The sequence below is a fragment of the Lampetra fluviatilis genome, chromosome 41 (genome assembly GCF_964198595.1).
Source record: "Lampetra fluviatilis chromosome 41, kcLamFluv1.1, whole genome shotgun sequence".
Classification (NCBI taxonomy): domain Eukaryota; kingdom Metazoa; phylum Chordata; class Hyperoartia; order Petromyzontiformes; family Petromyzontidae; genus Lampetra; species Lampetra fluviatilis.
Window position 1 is genome coordinate 6,952,028 of NC_136315.1, and position 20,263 is coordinate 6,972,290.

General features: G+C 45.6%; 1 protein-coding gene across 3 annotated transcripts in view; it reads left to right on the forward strand.

The window, feature by feature from the left end:
• SEC24C (SEC24 homolog C, COPII component) overlaps window positions 1-19,561 on the forward strand; it is a 43,225-nt gene extending 23,664 nt beyond the window's left edge. For all 3 annotated transcript variants that reach the window (XM_078875423.1, XM_078875425.1, XM_078875424.1), the window contains 15 exons: window positions 3,906-4,044; window positions 4,759-4,874; window positions 5,370-5,494; window positions 7,794-7,985; window positions 8,431-8,524; window positions 9,038-9,154; window positions 10,136-10,306; window positions 11,116-11,212; window positions 12,788-12,933; window positions 13,695-13,833; window positions 14,333-14,451; window positions 15,043-15,222; window positions 15,552-15,743; window positions 16,589-16,678; window positions 17,288-19,561. In XM_078875423.1, coding sequence (XP_078731549.1) covers window positions 3,906-4,044; window positions 4,759-4,874; window positions 5,370-5,494; window positions 7,794-7,985; window positions 8,431-8,524; window positions 9,038-9,154; window positions 10,136-10,306; window positions 11,116-11,212; window positions 12,788-12,933; window positions 13,695-13,833; window positions 14,333-14,451; window positions 15,043-15,222; window positions 15,552-15,743; window positions 16,589-16,678; window positions 17,288-17,428 — 2,058 coding nt within the window. In that variant the 3' untranslated portion in view covers window positions 17,429-19,561. The remainder of the gene's footprint in view (window positions 1-3,905; window positions 4,045-4,758; window positions 4,875-5,369; window positions 5,495-7,793; window positions 7,986-8,430; window positions 8,525-9,037; window positions 9,155-10,135; window positions 10,307-11,115; window positions 11,213-12,787; window positions 12,934-13,694; window positions 13,834-14,332; window positions 14,452-15,042; window positions 15,223-15,551; window positions 15,744-16,588; window positions 16,679-17,287) is intronic.
• The last annotated feature ends 702 nt before the right edge of the window (window positions 19,562-20,263 follow it).

Below are 20,263 nucleotides of genomic sequence, written 5' to 3' on the forward strand. Positions count from 1 at the left end.
TGCTGACCCACACCCTAGCAGGTCATCTCTTCAATGCCAAGTTGACCTAGAGAGATCCACAACTAGTTCAGATATCACTTGGCACTGATGTGGCTGGGAATCAAACTCTGGTCGCCGGGTTTGTTACGCAATGGAAAGACAAAGATCCCCCAATTATCCTTGTAGATGTATGTATGTCTATGGATGTTTGTTGAACTTCTTTCGCACCGTATATATAGCCATCCGTGCCATCGGAGGTGCAGGGAAAGGACAACAAACTAAACACAAAAAGCACTTCTAAATAAATGAGCTTTCAATTTATATTGAAAAGTGCATTGCTCCAGTTGCTTCCTAATACAATTTAATTCCTGTGAACAAGCACCTATTTCTAGTGCAGTGTGCATACAGAAACACGCCACTCATACGCAGGTTCACACGTAGACAGACCCACACATGCACACTTTACATACACATGTAGAGGAGTATTGTGGGTATCCAATGAAGGGGCGAGCAGAAGGAGGTGCGAACGGGTTACGTGAGGGCTTTCGGATGGCTCTTGCGAGAAGTGGGTGGTGCCAAGAAAGAGGAGGAGCCGGGAGTGGGTTGTGCCAAGAAAGAGGAGGAGCCGGCCAAAGAGCTCTTAAGGGGGGGACCCCAAGATGGGGACGGTGTCGTCGTTTGGGGGCCAGGGCAAGTATCGGCTGGAAGAGGGTCTCTCTCCTCTCCTCGTCGCGGAGCGGTGTTGGCTTACACCCCGCTCCGGGCAGACGAGTGAGAGAGCCAAAGGGATAGCCGGTGTAGGATCCTAAGAGTTACTAAGTGTCCGGGTTAAGGACCGCGATAGAGCGCACCTGCACAGGTGTGAGTGTAGGATGCCCAGTGTGGAAGTGGTTTAATAAACGGCAACAGCCCTTTGCAGTGTTCCTCGTCTCTGCGTGGTTCTACTGCACAACACACACACAAAACAAACACACAGACGCGCATTCATCCATCCATCTGCTTTAAAGTGTTTTAATTGAAGGACAACTTAAGCCAGGGACATGGAAAGACGAGCACCATCCGCTGTCGCGCTGCGGTTGTTTTTTGTGGGGCGCCGGCGAGCACTTGCGATCCAGCCTGCTGACGTGAGCTCTATTTGCGTGGTTCCGCCACAATCCCTTGCCCATCTGCCTCTTGGGAGAAGTGTGAAATGGCTTTGGGACTGCCGGGAGATTAGCCCCACAGCAGGCAGTCTCAATGGCATGGCAACGGCTAATAATGGATATGTTCGTTTTGGTAACAATATCGCCACCACTTGAATTCGCATGACTTTGATGTCCTTTCGTTGCGAGCCAAGAATTTGTTGGTTATGTGCGATTAGCAAGTGCTTTGAGTAGTTGAATGTTGATTAAAATCATTCACGACATTTTATTTTATTTTAGGTACCACCGTTTGTTTTTTAGTTTTGTTCCCTAACACATCACAGTCCAATGTCAAGTACTATGATCAACAGATTCATGTCTGTTTAATAATGGTATATTTATTATTTTATTAAAAAGTGTGAAATGTGAACTTTTGATGTGACATTCGCAGGAATAATTAGCATTATGATTCGAAATTTTCCTCTTGTTTGTAAGTAGTAGTTTTGGTAGCTGTGATGTTATGATTGGTCTGTTTATTGGTTGATCACAATATTTATAATTGTAATGCATGCAACATGTCATGCATGTAAGAATACATTTTTAATTATTCCTACACGTTTATACCATCATAATGGAAAAACATTCGTTCATTAATGGTATTGTGACCCTCATTAGTTAAAGGTGGGTCAGAATTTGGATGGGTAGGAGAGTAATTTGGTAGGATGGATATATAATTAGATTAGCGGGTAGGTCAGCAAGTAATTGCAAACGAGGTTGGGTAGATTTGGAAATGGAATGGCTAGGTTAGTTAGTAGGTAAGTCAGTATGGCGTAGCTAAGTTTTGAGTAACAAATGCAATTTCCTTTGCCTATATTCATTGTTGGAAGTCATTGACGAATCAGATTACATATTATGGCTTTGTTCAAATTATATTTATTTTGTGCGAGATGAATACTTTTTATTATCATTATTATTTTCAGATTAAAAAATATACATTAGATAAAAGTAATAAATATGCATCTCAGCAGCTTGTGTTCATGTGTTTACAGCAGCAGTCCGTGCTCATGGATCATGCTACAACAGCTTATATTGAGCATAGTGCCATTATCTTGAATGTAATTTAACCCAGCAAAAATATTAAAATAGTCTTATTACATTGCTCTGAAATAACATAGTACATTGCATTACTTTTGAGTAATCAGTTGTTGGGAGTTAATTAATTTTCAGATGTCGTCCTCCTGGTAGTGTAGTCGGTGTTAATTCATTTTCAGTCGTCATCCTGGCAGCACGCATGCCGACCTCTACGTTCGTCTGGCATGACGCGAGTCAACGTGCACCTGTCAGGACACGTGAAAATGTGACGAGCGTCAGCCCTGACGTCTCCGCTTGGGCATGCGTAAGATTTTTGGCAGAGGCTTGGAGATGAGTAGGTCAAAGAGGCATGAAGGCCAGGATCAGAGAAGGGACTGTGTAGGTGGTTGTTGCACAGAACACCGTTTGAATGATCTGGCATCGAAAACGAAACAATTTCTACTTTTTCTACATTAGTATTTACTATGCGCTTTGTAAATAATTTGTTCTGCCCTACTCCCACTGCGAATTGGGTTTATATTTTTTGCCATTCTTGCATCCTTTGTACAGCTTCCCTTGTGTGCGCGCACCCTTGGTTTTTGTGTTCTCTCTGCTCTGATGTCCATTGCGCTTGCACACACTCTTTGGTCCATGTCAACTCTGCAATATCACCCATCCTCTACAGAGCCACTCCTCCCATCCACTCTGTCCATCTCCCCCCTCCGCATGCCGTCTTCCATTCATCTGCAGGGAACACTGCAGTGAAGGAAAATGGCACGTGGAACCGAACATTACTGCCTACCGGCATAGCCCTCCGAGGTGGCTTAGGGTTGGTTGCAGAGAAGGGATCTTGAGGGGCACGTACTGCAAATATCCTTCCACTGGCACTGGAATAGAGAGCTTGATGTAGCTCGTGTGCGTGCCGTTACAAATTTATTCGAAGTATTTGCCGAGACGCAAACCGGATCCTATTTATAGTGGGGTCGATGCCAGTGAGCATGGGGGGAGGATGACACTATGAATAGACTCGGTGGTGCTCTATTCGGGTCGATTGCAGAATGCCCAATTTTCTCCGCTTTACTGCTGCATGCTTGCGTTGATGGTGCGAGTTCAAATTCCGGTTGGGGGTCGACTCGGCTCGTCAACTCCCCAGGATGAAGTGCAACGGTGACCGCTTTGTGTGATGTACACGGTGACCATTCTTTCGACATTCGACAAATCCACGTGGAATATTTCATCCTGGTTCAGGCGGCCAACAGAGATGAGTGCTGCTCCCCAAATGAGCTGGTTTTAGCAGGGGGGGCACTTTTTGGACGTTTTGACTTTGATAGTAATACTGTTATAAGGATGATGCTGTACATGAAGAGGATGGTGTTTCCTTTTTATTAAGCTGTTTGTGTCGGGATAATGCTGCGGGACAATGTTGCAGATGATGATCATGCTACTGCGGCTTATAGTGATGATGATGGACAAGGGTTTTGAAGGATACAATGCTGCTGCCAATAATTATAATTTATGATGGTAGTTCTGTTTATGAAGATAGTGCAATTGCAGATAATGATTATTATGAAGACAATCCTGCTGCTGATGATGACGACAACTTTGCTGCCAATGCTAATGATCATGTTGATGAAATTGTTTATGATCACGATGCGGCTACTCATCGTAATAATGATGGTAGTGATGATGCTTCTGCTGACCGCAATGATGATGACCTTTTCTCTGTGCCTTCAGACCCCGCCATACATCGTGGACCACGGGGAGACGGGGCCTGTGCGCTGTAACCGCTGCAAAGCCTACATATGTCCCAACATGCAGTTCATTGAGGGTGGCCGCCGCTTCCAGTGCGGATTCTGCAACTGTGTCACCGAGGGTGCGTCTGCATGTTTCTTTGCTTCCTCTTGTATCTTTGTGTGTCTGTGTGTTTGTGTCTGTTTAGGTGTGTATGTATGTTCGCCATGGGACCATGCTGCCATGGGAGGTGATTTGGCTGCAATGCATCATTGGGGTTAATACCACCACAAATCCTCAAGCGTCCCATGGCACAATAATCACATTGTATTTCCTGATGCCTATGCTCCCCGCCTTCAACCCACATATGTGTGTACGCACACTTGTATGTATGTATGTATGCATGCATGTGTGTGTGCGTTTGCGGTAGTGTAACTGTGGGGTAGTGTAGTGGTTAGCACGTTTCTCTACGAACCAACATCAGTGATGAATTTATGAACAGGTCCTGGGCCTCCCCAATGTTGATTCAGCATAAAAAAGAGTACCTGGTGCGGTGTGTAAACATCAGTACTGGGGAGACAAACACGGCCGAGCGTGGTACTGGTTACCCACCCACTCATGTGCCGGTCCCAGCCTTCTTAGGTGCTCACGAACAGCGCTTGCCCCAACAGTCTGTTAAGGCCATACGGGGAATCTTTGTGTGTGTGTGTGTTTATGGGAGGCGAAGGCGGGGTTTGGCACGTGCTGGCAACCCACCCCCTCGTGTGCCGTGCCGGCCTTCATAGGTGCTAGCTAACAGCACTTTCCCCAACAGTCTTTTAAGGCTATACGGGGGTATTTGTCTTTGTGTATACAGTCCCCCAACACTACTTCCAGCATCTGGACCACACGGGACGACGCGTCGATCACTGGGACCGACCAGAGCTCTCTCTCGGCTCCTACGAGTTCATCGCCACGGTCGACTACTGCAAGGTAAGCAGGTACAGCAGGCAGCTGTGACAGCAACAGTAGTGATGGTGGTAGCAGGAACAAAGAGAAGATGAGATGTGCTGTTTTCAAGGCTGCCATCGCAGGTTTAATTTTACAGATGTGCAATGCCAAAGTTTAATACATTTCCGTGTTTTCGGTAAAGTCACGTAGGTAAAATAATAAAATAAAAAATGAAAATAAATCAATAAAATCACGACGTTTCGGAGGCAACACAAGTCTCCGTCTTCAGGTGGGACCGTCACAGCTAAATTTACTGTATCAAGTGAGTAGCTGTGACGGTCCCACCTGAAGACTGAGACGTGTGTTGCCTCCGAAACGTCGCGATTTAATTGATTTATTTTCATTTATTGTTTTATTATTATTATTCTTTTATCTACGTGACTTTACCGAAAAAACCTAAGAGTATGAATCCTTGCAGTCACGAAAGCTTCAAATCTAGAATTTCCGTGTTTGTTTTTCTGATCTGCTTCCATGTAGGAAAACAAACCACCCAACCCTCCGGCATTCATCTTCATGATCGATGTTTCGTACAACGCCATCAAGAGCGGCCTGGTGAACCTGGTGTGTGAGGAGCTCAAGACTCTGGTCAACCACCTGCCTAAGTAATAATAGCAACAATAGCATTTAATCTGTCTTGTTTCCAACAGGGTGGCACGGACGCAGAGCACACAGCCCACAGTCGGAATGTTGCGAGTTCAAAATCCCGGTTGGGGCATCGGTAAAATTAGTACAGGGGACTTATAACGAAACGATGTATAATGGGACTTTCTCCCATAGAAATACTATTCCATTTTAATGGGCGGCGGGAATAGGGGACCGTAAGAGCGTACATGTTGCCTTTGTGATGCAAATCGGGGCGATTTATCCCGTCCGAAACAATGAAATAATGTAGGGAATAGGGACCATAACTTAGGAAAATATTGTGTTTCATGCCTAGCAACCAAAATACGTACTGTACATGTGTAGTGTAACACAAGTCGGAGATGAAGTAGTTGCGGGAGGCACCTTTTATTGTAACACCCTTCAGCCGTTCACACACAGGATCTCCTCCCTCTCGCTCCCGTTGCCGTACAGCCCAGCCTAGACACAATCCTTTCCGCGTTGCACCGACGACGTCGACCGAGACAGCCAACAACTGTCCGGCCGCGCAATTATTGAGTGAAGGCGGCGAAGACGACAGTGACGGCGAGACGAGTCCACTCCCAGTACCGGCAGCCCGGAGCTCGCGCTCTCCGCTGCTTTTGTTCTACTCGGTGCGGCCTGGCTTCGCCCTGGCCGCGTCTCCCTTCTTCTCGAACCCACTAGCGGGTTCCAGGGGCTTCCGGATGAGATCTTCCGTGACCCTTGCCCCAGTTCCTCCGCCCTGCCGGCACACACACCGTGTATATGGTCGACGGCGTGTGTGCGAACTGTCCACCGCAGTTGCCGCTACTGGACAGCAGTTGGCGCTGTGTCACTGCACATGCACAGAAAACCAGATACTGTACATGTACTCCACATGTACAGTACACGTTCAGTACCTGTACTGTACACCGACCCAATGTACACAACCAATTCTGAGTTCAAGAACCTTAAAACAGCATTTCTACTTCTCAAACACTTAAATGAAAACTATTTTGAGCATTTCTAAGCAGCCCTATACTCTTTAAAAGTTTTCTTTTTTTTTTATAGAAAACGTATTTGTGACGTTTATAAAGCAATGAATCGAGCAAAAAAAATGTTTGTGTAAAAAAGCACAATCTTAAACAGCATTTTAAAAATATTTTACCTTAACCTATGATATTTTTTATCTTACCTTGAGGAGTGTGAATGAGTTGTGCTTGATTGTTGTTGGGAGAAGATAAAAAAAAAACTTTCTAGGGCCATACCCACCTTCAATGATTTTGTCACGTTTTTCTGGAAATGTTTCTGCAGCATCGGCACTGGCAGACTCGCTGTATTTTTACGTTCTTGAAACTTGATCATGCCTGAAATCTGTAAAACAATCCACGGGCAGCCTGAATGGTTTCTCTTTCGCTGCTTTTTCCTCTCTCAACTGATTGAGGGCGAAGCTGATCGGCTTGTTGTGCAGATCCTCGATCCATAACGCCAGCAATCTTTCCTTTTTTTCCACGATAACACTTTGCCGTGTAATTTTAACCTCCGAATGCTTTAAAGCATGCTTCGCTTTAATTTCTGTTTCATCAGCATTCTTCAACTATTGTACGTACACTCGTTGGAGGAAGAATAAAATAGTGCCAAACGTCAACCACCTTTCCTACTACACTTTATCACTTCCAGTTTAACATAGAGCCTAATAATATTGTGCTTTTTCTTACGATAACTACCTGCACCTGCACTGACACCTGCACTGTCACTAGCACTACGCTTGCTACACATTGCTGAAGGGTTGCCACGATATTTTGTGAGAGAACACAATGGGACTGAGAAGATGGTGGTGCATTCTCAAAATACGAGTTGTACAGGACGTTTTCGACTTGGCTGAACTGAGGAGAAAACCACGTAGCGATGTGTGTGTGTGGGGAAATTTTGCATTGGGTTCCTCAAAAAGTCAACGACGTGAGTACGAAACAACGTATATCAAGACGAAATATGAAAAAGCATATGGCAAAAAGGAGACCTCAATTCATGAATCGAATCGTGACACCAGATCGTGGTCATTCATAGAATCGATGGATGGAGGCAGAGGCAGGAATTAATTGTTAAATGCCGAGTGATACCATGTTGAAGTGACTCTTGTCATAGATAAGTGTCATTTTCATAATTTAACATTTACATAATCGTTTGTTATTTCACATTTATACTCCAAACTGCGGTCGTCCTTTATATATACGCTTGCAGTCTCAGCGGTCTGTCACCTGGCATTAATAAACGCTCGCTGTGTCTGGATGTGTGCGGCAGGGAGGGCCAGATGGAGCAGTCGGCACTGCGCGTGGGGTTTGTCACCTACAACAAGACGCTGCACTTCTACAACCTGAAAGCGTCGCTCGCCCAGCCGCAGATGATGGTGGTGTCCGATGTGGCTGACGTGTTCGTTCCACTGCTTGACGGCTTCCTTGTCAACGCCGTCGAGTCGCGGCCTGTCATCGAGAGGTGAGGGTCAGGGTCGGGAGCTATGGTTAGGTTAAGGTTTGTGTTTGTAGTTAGGGTTGAGGTGAGGGTCAGGATTAACATTGGGGTTCGAGTTGAGGTTAGGATCAAGGGTTTTGGTTGGGTTGAAAGCTAGTGTGAGCATCCAGCAGTTTAGATTGGTGGTTAGAGTCAAGCGTTAAGTTAGGGTCAATGTTGGGGTCCAGGTTAGGTTGGATTTGGGGTTGAGGTTGGGATCAGGATTTGAGTTCAAGGTTTGGGTCTACTTCGGAGTTGGGTTTCGGTTTGATAATGGGGTTAGCATGGGACATAATACCAAATATGTGTAAAGGAACGTGGTGACGGCTGCCTTGTTAAACCAGGTCTAGCGTAAAGCAGAGGCTCATATGTGCTACTTCTGTGTCCTGTGTGCCCATGTCTTGGTGCATCCGTTGTGCTTGCGTCGCAGCCTCCTGGAGCAGATCCCAGAGATGTTTGCCGATACGCGGGAGACAGAGACTGTGTTTGTGCCCGTCATCCAGGCTGGCATGGAGTCGCTCAAGGTAAACGACAGGTGGCAGCTTCTCCCTTGGCTGCCCAAGGCTCCGAAGGCATTATGAGTTCCAGGACACTCGGATTTGTTTGTGTTTTCTTTTTTGTCCTACCATCACCAGTCTTGTGCACCGGCGATGAACCCTTCCAGTGATGTGTTCTGCCCAAACCCACTTACTTTCCCAAGCAGTCAATGCAATGTCTCTCGCTCTTCAAGTGCACATCTCTCCATGCTTCTCTACACACTGTTCAACATCTGCTCCTTTTTCTTTGCTGATGTCCACATTTTTGATCCATATAGCCGATAATATGCACTGATTGAAAACTTTATTTGTTTGGTACATTTGGAATTTACATATAACTACGCATGAATCGTGAATAATTCATCTTCGTATGCATATCTGTCCATGTATGGAGAATCTAACGTTTTTTAATGTATTTTACTGCTTTATTGCACTATATAATAACGACCGCGGATCCTTTGCTAATGACGCATGCGTCTTTGTCGTCCCTCGCGTTGGCAGGCAGCAGAGTGCGCGGGAAAGCTGTTTGTGTTCCACACTTCACTGCCAATTGCCGAGGCACCCGGCAAACTCAAGAATCGCGATGACCGCAAGCTCGTAAACACCGACAAGGAGAAGGTACGGAGTTTTTGGAGTTCATGCTCGGTGTATTAAACACCAGGATCACTTGCAAATGACAGTATCCTGGGGTCTTTGAATTATCACCGGGTTAAATAAAATAAACTTGAACCTGGCCGTTTGTTGCATTGATGTAAAATAGGAGTGGGGAACCTACAACATAATTTCAATCAAATTTGTTAATAATACAGGGCCGTGGTGGTACAGTAGTTAGCGCACGATACTAGAACCCAGCCACCGGAGTTAGATTGCCAGCCACAGCTTAAATCGGTGACGATTGATATCTGAATCGCCAGCCCGCACTGACCAACATGGTGAAGTATGGTCAGACAACCTCCATGACACATCATAGGGAGGCCTTCATACAACCATTGATTAACAGAGGGCTGTCATTTTCTTGTTTGTTATTATTTCATTTTGCATTAAATTAGCAAGTTATTGCATCCTGCTTGACAATAGTGATGCTTGAATGACACTAATGCAGCATTAATAATTCAAAGACGTATTAAATTGCAAAAACAGTGATGCACTATTGTTACCAATTAAATGTCGTGTAATAGTGAAACATCATTAATAATGCAGAAGGCTTTACAAAATGTCATCTGCCTGCAGAGCCTGCAGATTAGGAAGCAATAGGCATCTGCCTGCCATGATGTCAAGGGGAGACAGTGGATGATCATTGTTAACTTTACGCATGGTTAAATCCATCGTATGAATGATAGGTGGAGTCGTTTCAACATCAAAATTAAAACTCACAACCTTTATATTGTGATTTGAGCACTCGCTGGACCAAAGCACTTCCTGGCTGGATATTCCATTCCAGTTACCAGAATCTCCCACAATCACTCACGATTACTAAAGGTCGGCAAACTTTAGTTTTTCAGAAGTGGCGGGGATGACAATGAGGGACGGATGCAGTTTGATTGCATGCGACCGCAGCATCGTTTGTACATGTGGCTGATTTCCCCCCCCCCCTCCCAGACGCTGTTCCAGGCGCAGAGCAACGTCTACCACTCGCTGGCCAAGGACTGCGTAGCGGCTGGATGCTGTGTTGACCTCTTCCTCTTCCCCAACCAGTTTGTGGATGTGGCCACGCTGGGGCTGGTTACACTGCAGACTGGGGGCTCCATTTATAAGTACAACTACTTCCAGGTAGATGGCAAGCCCCCGGGTGCAGCACCAGTCAAAAAGCAGGCACACCCACTTCACGGAGCGGGATTGTGTGGGGGTTCTTTTTTCTACACCATCGTAAACTACCACTACCAATGCCCATCATTTCCAGCGCTGTTATTATCATTGTTGGTCCTGCTATGAAATGGCTCGGAGGCTCAAAAGCCAAAGTACTGTAGATGTATTTCCCTACTCAAACTCGTGTTGAGAAGTGCTTCCCATGTCCAACGGTATAACCTTCGTAGTATAATGGCAGGGATAAGTCCCTGTACATGATGTCCATTATTAACCTGACAAAGTGGTCTCTATTTTATTGACCTCAGAGGGATGATGGGTTGAGTCATATCCCTGACTAGGATTTTAACTCCGTGACATTTCAAATTTTGAATCAGGAATTCTACTCCAGTGCCACCTGCAGAATCCGAGTGGATCAAGGGATTTGTAATGGCCATGCCATAGCACTTGAGAGGTTCAGAGTTCAAATCTAGGCAGCTACTGAGAATTTAACGAGGTTATCAAGCTGAACTATGCTAACTAATCTATTTGAATTGGTTTTCTGCACTAAAATCTCCTATCTGCCCTTTTTACCGAATCATTGTCTAGCATCCCTTTCTCACCACACAAGGAAGTTCAGATTTCGTACAATGTATGCATCCCACAGGGAATTTTTGAGCACTGACCACAGCACCATCATCATCACTACTGTAAGTGTCGATGATAATCCTGGTGATGGTTGTGGTTGTGTGCTGAGGTGGCTTGTGTTTGTTACTAAAGCCGTGCTCTTGTTTCAGTCGAATTCGGACGGTGAACGTTTCCTCAACGACCTGCGCAGGGACGTGCAGAAAACCATCGGCTTCGATGCAGTGATGCGTGTCAGAACCAGCACAGGTATGGCCCTGAGAGCCACACTACCTCTTGTACATTTCTAAAATGCTCATGGTTATATTGCTCACCTTCCAGCTGTTTTGAAGTATGGTTGTGTTTTCGTTCCGTTTTATTCCAAATTGCACTCTTGGCATCTTGTCCCGAGACAAGGTGTCAAGCCGGAACTCTGACAGAGGAGTGCAACACAAAAGCGGATACTGCAGAGCTACCTTTGAAATCCCTTCAAGTGACCTCCGGTGCACAAGGCAGGAGGCAGTACTTTCTCATCCTCTGTCATTGAGTGCGATATTTGTCACATGACAGTCCACCTGAAATATGTAATTCTCAGAGCTACAATTTAGCCAAATGAAGTACAGGACCAAATGTATTGTGATAATGTTGTTTGTTCAATCATTGGTGACTGGGCTGAGATCATCAACTCTCTAAACATGAAAACCCATATTCTTTGGTTCTTTCGGTAAAGCCACGTAGATAGAAAAAATAATTAAAATATCACGTTTCGATCGCAACAAAAGCAGTCGTCATCAAGTGAAAAAAAATTAGCGAGAGAGCTGCTGAGGCAGAATGTTACAAAGGTTTGAGGTGGGTGTAGCCCCAAGGGTCATGAGCGAAGTGGGCGGGGCTAGTGATGAAATTTGCATGTCAATATAAGATCGGAGAGCTGAGCTCCCTCCACGACGACGAAGCTGCGGAGGTGGCGATTGTATTGAGAGATTTGCATGTCAATGTAAGATCGTAGAGCTACCGCCACATCAAGGAAAACGAGCAACGGTGGCTGTGTTAGCGAGACATTTAACCTGTTAATGTAAAAACATTTAACCTGTTAATGTAACACCAGAAAGTCGAAAATAACTACTAAACATCACAGCCAGTTATGACTTCACCTGGTTAATAACGTCCTTCCAATGATTGCTCAGTTTGTACCCATCTTCTCGGTTGAAATTGTGTCTGTGTTTATATATCTGGACGGCTTCATGAACGAATCTTTGCTGATAGCCAGTGGGTTTGCAAAGTACCTTCGTCTTGGAAAAATATATTTCGTGTGTGCCCACAGCATTAAAACAATGATCAGCAATGGTTGAGGTATTGGTCCTACTATGTTCACGAACACAGTCCGAGACATGTCGCTTAGTTTCCCCAATGTAACTACTGCCGCAGACACAGCTTAGTTTGTAGACGCCGGGGTACTGCATGATGGATCACATCCTTCACAGATGGGATCAGATCACGAATTTTATGTACTGTGTTGAATCGAACCTGGATCTTGTGTTTGCTCATGATTTTGGAAATGTTTTTGGTGACCTGCTATATATGGCAAGGTGATGGTTTTGATTGGTTCCTCAGATGGTTCTTTCCGAACGGTTGGGGTGGTGATAGCTTTACGGATTGTGTAGTCTGAATATCCATTCAGCTTGAGGGCTTGATGTACATGTTCCATTTAACTGGCTAGGTGGTGAAAACCCAGTTTAATCACACGCCTAGATTTGAGCCCAGGATCTCAGTGGTTCTAGCTGGCTACCACAACACGGATGGTTGGTGGGTCACACTTCTGCTGCATTGTGTAACAAACGCTCACAGGTGTGCGAGCAACGGATTTCTTTGGAGCGATCTACATGAGCAACACGACGGACGTGGAACTCGCGGCTATCGACTGCGACAAGGCGGTGACGGTGGAGATCAAGCATGACGATAAGCTGAACGAGGAGACTGGTGCCTTCCTACAGGTGACTCCTTTCACCTGTGGTTTGGGCACGTGATCGGTCAGTTTGTCAGTTGCTTGTTTTTGTTTGGTTTTGGTTGGCTAGTTGCCTGGCTGTCTGGTTTGCCATTTGGTAAGCTGATTAATTGGCTGGCTGGTTGAAGTGTATGGTTGGTTGGCTGGATTGTGTGTGTGTCTGGCAGTCTTGAGCGAACTGCAATACTGGAACCTCATTTGCCAGAAGAAAAAATATGATAATTAGTTTTTTATCCTTTTATCTGGCAACAAAACTGACACCTTTTTTTTTACAAAAAGCCTTTTGGTGTCATCTGGTCCAACACCATGTGAGACTAGGCTCTAAGGAAAGCTGTCTCGGGTGTGGACCAATCAACTTCAAGGACAGTGCATACATGATCAGAGTTATGTTTTTTGTTTGCATTACGACTGCAGGTATTGTGGTCTATGCAAACATGACTCCTTGTAAAAAAAAAAAGGTGTCAGTTTTGTTGCCAGATAAAAGGGTAAAAAAGCAATTATCAAACTGCACTACAAACCTATCAATATGGGGTTGATTTTCAGCTAAGGATGTATCTTTCAGTTCTTGTTTGATCCTGTCCTGGGCTTCACTTAGATCGACTCAAGCATAAATTAAGTCTTGGCCTGGTGCAGTGCGTTAACATCGGCACTGGGGAGACAAAAGTGTTGGCCACACAACTCTCTCTTGAACTGCCTTGCCTTTAATAGGTGCTTACTAAGTACTTACTCAACTGTGTGTGTGTGTGGCAGTGCGCACTGCTCTATACGAGTGTGAGTGGGCAGCGGCGCCTGCGTGTGCACAACCTCGCCCTCAACTGCTGCAACCAGATGTCGGACATGTACCGCAACTGTGAGACCGACTCCATGATCAACTACTTCGCCAAAGCTAGTGAGCCCTTGCTGACGCACGCATACACACACGTATACACATGTACACATACTCCCTTAAATTTACAGACAAATGTGTATTTGAACTTGTATGTATGCACTTGTACAAAGACCTCCGTGTAGCCTACGCTGACGATTGGGGCAAGTGCCCTTAGCGAGCACCTATCTATTAAGGGCTGACACGGTGCACGAGGAGGGTGGCATGCCCAGTACCATCCCGGCACTAATACGCACACAGTCACACGTCAACACGCATCCTGATATTCGCACACGTGTACTTGCACAGATACATGCGCGCTAACGCATATAAACTGATAATACACGAAAACGCACATAATATGTGGCGCCTTGTGTGACATTTGCTTTTGCACGCCATACGAATCCTTTTACTTTCACACACGCGTTGTGTTGTGGGCTGCCCATGTAATCATCTTTACCACTGCTTTGAGTGATGCGCGTCGCCAAACTAACACGGCACGTACCACTCTTGTCCCACCCAGCATTCCGTGCCGTGGCCCATAACCCAACCAAGACGGTGCGTGAGAGCCTGGTGAACCAGTGCGCCCAGGTCCTGTCGTGCTACCGCAAGAACTGCGCCAGCCCCTCGTCCGCTGGCCAGGTATGTGCCCACTGCCCGTTTGTTACTCAAGTGTCGCTTAAAGGTAGACACAGCCCAAAACAACTAACAGCTTGTACATTGATCGTTCTCCAAGTGTTCTCCTCCTCCTTCACCTAATCGCAGCTTTCAACACGTTTCATAATACAGGTTTTTTTTGGGTTAAATCTCATGAATATCAATGTGTCGTTAAACCCACCACCACTCCACAGCCAATTAGTAAGGTTTGTCACGTAAACCGAACATGCCAATTCGTTACTAGTGTTGTAGAGCAAATCCACAACATTTACAATCTTGAGTACGACGTTTCACCAGTGGTAACCTGTCCAATATTGATGTTTACACACTGCATCATGTACTCATTTAAGGTTGAGTCGACAAAGTGGAAATACGTTCTAATGCTACTTGCCATGACATTAGTCTTGGCCAGGAACCAAACTCAAGTTGCCAGGTTCATAGCTCAATACATGAACCAGCACTCCCTATCCTTGTTGCACACAGATGCGCACACCCACTGCAACACCCAGGGCCATGTGAGTGGCATGACTCCCACTTACTCAACCTTGCCCTGCCTCTCTCTTCCCCACGCCACAGCTGATTCTCCCCGAGTGCATGAAGCTGCTGCCCGTGTACCTGAACTGCGTCCTCAAGTGTGAGGTGCTGCTGGGTGGCGCTGACATCGCCACCGACGACCGCGCCTACCTGCAACAGCTGCTGCTGAGTGCTGACAACACCCAGTCAGCTGCTTTCTTCTACCCCCGGCTGTTGCCACTGGTGCGTGCACGTGCAGGGAGTGGTGGTGCAGCGGTTCGCGCGCTGCACTACGAACCTTTCGACCCGGGTTCGATTCCCGCACACGGCCAACACCAGTGACGAATATCTGAACTGGTCCTGGGCATCCCCTAGGTCGACTCAGCCTCAAATGAGTACCTGGTGGTGTGTAACTATTGCTACGGGGTAGATAAAGGCAGCCAAGCGTGGTGTTGGCCACTGACCCCCTCGTGCGCCATGCCGGCCTTCATAGGTGCTCACTAACAGCACTTGCCCCAACAGTCTGTTACAGGCTATAACGGGAGATGGTTATCTTTGTCCATCTTCCACAGCACAAGCTGGACGTGGCGAGCGAGGAGCTACCCGTGAGCGTGCGCTGCTCGGAGGAGCGCCTACAGGACGGCGGCCTCTATATTCTGGAGAATGGCCTCAGCCTCTTCCTGTGGGTGGGCATCTCCGTGTCGCACGATCTCCTGAAGGCTCTGTTCAACGTCGACACGTTTGGCCAAATCGACGGCGAGATGGTGAGTGTGACCTGCGAGGCGGCGACCCTCGAGATGGTTCAGATGGAGTGAATGGTGTCCTCGATGGCTAAATGTTATATGCCTAGCCTGGTTTACAGGTCATAGGTTTGATCCGGACCCTGACGCCTGCTGTATATTTGGAGTTTGCATGTTCTCCCCGTGGTCGTGTGGATTTACTACTACTATGCATTTCCACATAACCCATTTCGTTGAGCTATGATTTGTGGCCAGGTCGCTTCTGAAAATGAGCTAACAAGCTCAGTGGGCCTGACCTGATAAAATAGTTTAGTTCAGTCTTAGACAGTGCGAGGGTAATGTGGAGAGTGCATGTCCTCCTGAGTACAAGGCAGTTAGGTGAGTGATTGGAAATGTTTATATTTGGAACTTCACACTACGTAGCCAACCGTGATAATCGGAGGTGCGGGGAAAGGACAACAAACTACACACAAAAAGCAGTTCTTAAGAAATCAGTTTTCAAGCGTGTGAAGTGGTTAGTGCGGATAATATGTGATGGTGAGCATTAACTGTATGAGTTGGTGATTGCAACATTGTGAATACCGATGGTGAGATGGTCATGTTGAGGTGGTGGGTTGTCCTTTATGATAGACCAGGTAATGTGTGAAGTGGTGCAAAAACCTTCAGTTTCAGGATACATTTTCAAAAGGACTCTGCCGACCTTTACAATGCCAGCTCTCTTACATTCAGATTTCTGAGTGTAGGGAGAAGACTTGGTGATCGGACTAAAACTCGAGATGGATCAGATACGATAGTCATGTTGACGATAGTGAATATTGTGCAGCAGATGTTAATGAGTTGTTGTGATGATCGCAAATTGTCTGTTTCAGACCATGTTGCCGGTACTGGATAACCCATTCAACAAGCGAGTTCGTGACATGATCGACTCCATCAGAGCCGAGAGACCACGATACATGAAAGTGAGTGCTCACTTTATTTTTGTTCTCTTGTTTTATAACCTCAAGGGGTGTGTTTGTTCAGAAGCGAGATACTCTTAATTGTTGACGGTTTTGATAATTAATATTTGTAACAAAAAATGAATTTAAATCACAGCCGCATGATAACTCGGGCAGACACCGTGCCCTCAAGCGGCATCACGGGAAAACCTCACTACATTTTTAAATGGCCCACTGCTTGCCAAGGCAATCCATGTGCTAATTAGAAAGTATCCAGAAATGTTGATTAGTTACTCCCAAATTAGTTAATTTGGAAAAGCCACGAAGCAATGTCACTGCTCTCCTGGCAGACTTTGCAGGCCGGTGCTGCGTCCAACTTGTGCTGCACAGAGACATGCCACTGGGGGGTCCCCTTGGCTCGACAGCAGCCAGGGCATTGGAATTGTCACGAGACGCGTGATGCAAGGCGCTTTGAGTTGCCGAGGCATTTAAACGCCCTACAAAATGCAATTCTTCTTAAAATACTCAATTTGAAATGGGGTACGAATGATACTTAATGTTGCATTGCCAATGGCCGTTCTTCGGCCTCCTCCCCTGCCGTTTCCCCCCTCACCCAATCGCCGTTCACTACAGCTGATGGTCGTGAAGCAGCGCGACAAGATGGAGCTGCTCTTCAAGCACCTGCTGGTGGAAGACAAGTCCCTGAATGGTGGCGCCACCTACGTCGACTTCCTGTGCCACATGCACAAGGAGATTCGCCAGCTGCTGAGTTAGACGGCGCCAACTCCTCATGTGGCTGGAACTCCCATCGCCCACCTGCCACCGGGAGGGGAAGAGAGGGGCGGAGGGAGGAGGTGAAGATGGGGGAGGGCAGGGAATGAGAGAGGAGAGAACCCCGTTGTTTTGACACTTTAAAAAAACGAAAACGCAAAATGGCACACACCTCGCCTGTTTTTTTGTCTCGTTCCAATTCAAGCTTCTCGTTAGTGGCCGGTTTCAGTCTCAGAGCAACGCCCATTGTTGTTTGTCTTTTGCGCAATAAATTGTCACTTTTCGTTTTCCTAGGACCTCGCGACATTGCGCTTTTAAGAGTTCTCAAACTCTTATACCATAATCGTATATTTCTGCGCGTACATGCGTATGCGCACGCGTTTGAAAGAGCTCCTCTTGAGGCAGGTAGGCACAGGGACCCTACAGACTGCTTGGGAACTTGCTGCCTTAGTTGACAGACCACCTTGCCTTGTGGAAACGGCCACAAAATCCAAGTTGTTTATTATTAACATTATGATTAGTAGCAATAGTCACAGTACATAATCGTAGCTTAATTTGCGACTTTTTTTCGTAAAATCTGACCTGCATTGGTTGTGGATTCCAAGCTGTGCTACCGTTATAATTTACATTTTGCCGTGTTATATTTTATCAATGTTAGCCTGGGTCTTAATGTTAGGTCTGAGTGGATATTGCCTTGGCCCAAGTGCAAAGGCACACAATGCCATGTGTGTCCTTTGCCATAGCCAAAGGATTTCAAATACAGCCTCCTTCACTAGTCAGATTAAATCATGGGCCCAGTATTCTCAACACATCGAGGCACACGCCATCTGTATTTGCAGCTGGATGCTTGTTTCCCTGCTGTGTGCTGTAGTTTTTTGGCTTCCAAGCCCCACACTACACCACATTTTAGTCATTATTCAAGAGGCAAAGGCAATTGCCTCTTGATTGGCTGCTGATAATCTCGAACTAACATGTATCTGATAAGATTCCTCACATTCCTGCATAGACCACTTTTGCTACCATAGTTTTGTGCATTGGATTTGAATGTGGTTGCGTTTGCAGCCTCGAGTGTGGCCTGGCTTGGCTGCTGTGTGCTGCTACTGCACCTCAATGCGTTAGCTCCGCTGCTGTGCAGTGACGAAACACGCTTCCGACTGCAAAGTGCAGGTGGTGGGCACCCCAGTGTTCGGAGGCCTACAGAAAACAAGTCCCCTCTAAATGGGCTTTCTCATGCACTACCAGCACAGTGCACTGAGAAAACCAGAACCTGTAACTCGATGGTTGCATCTGTGGCACTGAAAGCCACCCTGTCCAAGTTAAAAATGTTTTTTAAATGGCCTGGCTTTCAGAGTAATGATTGTTCTGAACACAGGTCATCATGGACATTACATTTTGTGGAAATTTGTCAGCCTTGCTGGGGTTGGAATTTTATGGAATTGTGTTGGGGAGTGATCGGGATAAATAACTAAAACTTTGAGGTCTTTGTTCTTAAATCTGTAACTGGTTTCTGTTCAAACCAACGGCATAGAATGCATGTGATGTAGTTTTGTACAGGAACAGATTTGGATGAGGCTTATTATGAAGGGGAACAAAGTCACTTTCTGCAAATTATGCTCAAAAGAATTTGAATTTTGATGTCAAGTAAAGCCATGTTGCTTTAACGTGTCAGTAGATTGATTGATTTGCAGTCGGTATTGGGGTGTCTATGAATGCCTGTGTAGAAGCTTAAGTTTAGAATGTGCTCATTATAAACTGAAAAACTAAATAGATGTTCCAAATTAACTTTAAAAAAACAACATACCAGCATTTAAAAATTAAACATCTTTGTGTGCTGTTTAATTTGAACGCTATAAGTATCCAAAACGTACACGTGACTTTGGATAAATTAAGACTTGGTTGCTATTTGCTGTGAATACAGGTGTAGATCATTAAAACAAATCTGGGATAAGATAGCAAATCTACAGCTTCGTCGTACGAATCACAAATGCGTTTAAGCCGCATTATATTTACTTACGAGACTTTTTTTTTTCCTCCTTCCTGTGTGCGTTGTTTATTTTTAATGGTAAAAGAAGTGACTGGAAGAGAAAAGATGTTGTATAATACAGTAGGGCACCAGAAATACATTTGTGCAACTTTCTCTGTCGTCCAAATCGCGCCGCCGGTAAAACGTCTAACGCAAGCCACAGCGCTGAATTCTGCATTGCACACCGGTTAGCTTCACCGGGGCTCACAACACCGCAACCAGTACCCCCCAACACAAGGACAACGACCCCACCAAGAAAATGAACAATCGGAGGATGAAATGTGTGTGTAAATGAATCTAAGCCTCGTGGAAATCAGATGCCGTGTCAACATGATTTGCTGTGTAGAGTTCAAATTGATTTATTTGTTACAATTGGTTAGTCCTCCCCGCAACCTAATGTGTTAGTGATGGTGAATGTTCTTAAGGGCCAGGATTACAGAGATTCGCATAAAAGGCATGTATCAATTTAAATAGATTTTTACACTTGAAACATGCATTGAGAAAATCATGTCTTAACCAGTTATTTAAGATTTAGAGTATATGCATTTACTCCATGTTATGCTAATATACCTTTAGGCTAATAAAATGAAAGACGAGACAAAAAGGAATTACTGAATGGACCACAGATCATTGATTCACTGGATGGAGGGTGAATTTCTAAACACATTGTAACAAGTACCCCAAGTTCCTTACATTGCCCATACAAGATAACATTTAAATGTCAATGGAAAATGCTGGTGCTCAAATAACCATTGGAGCATTTTCACTCAGAACTATACTGTATATGACATAATTTTGAACGCACATTACCTCCA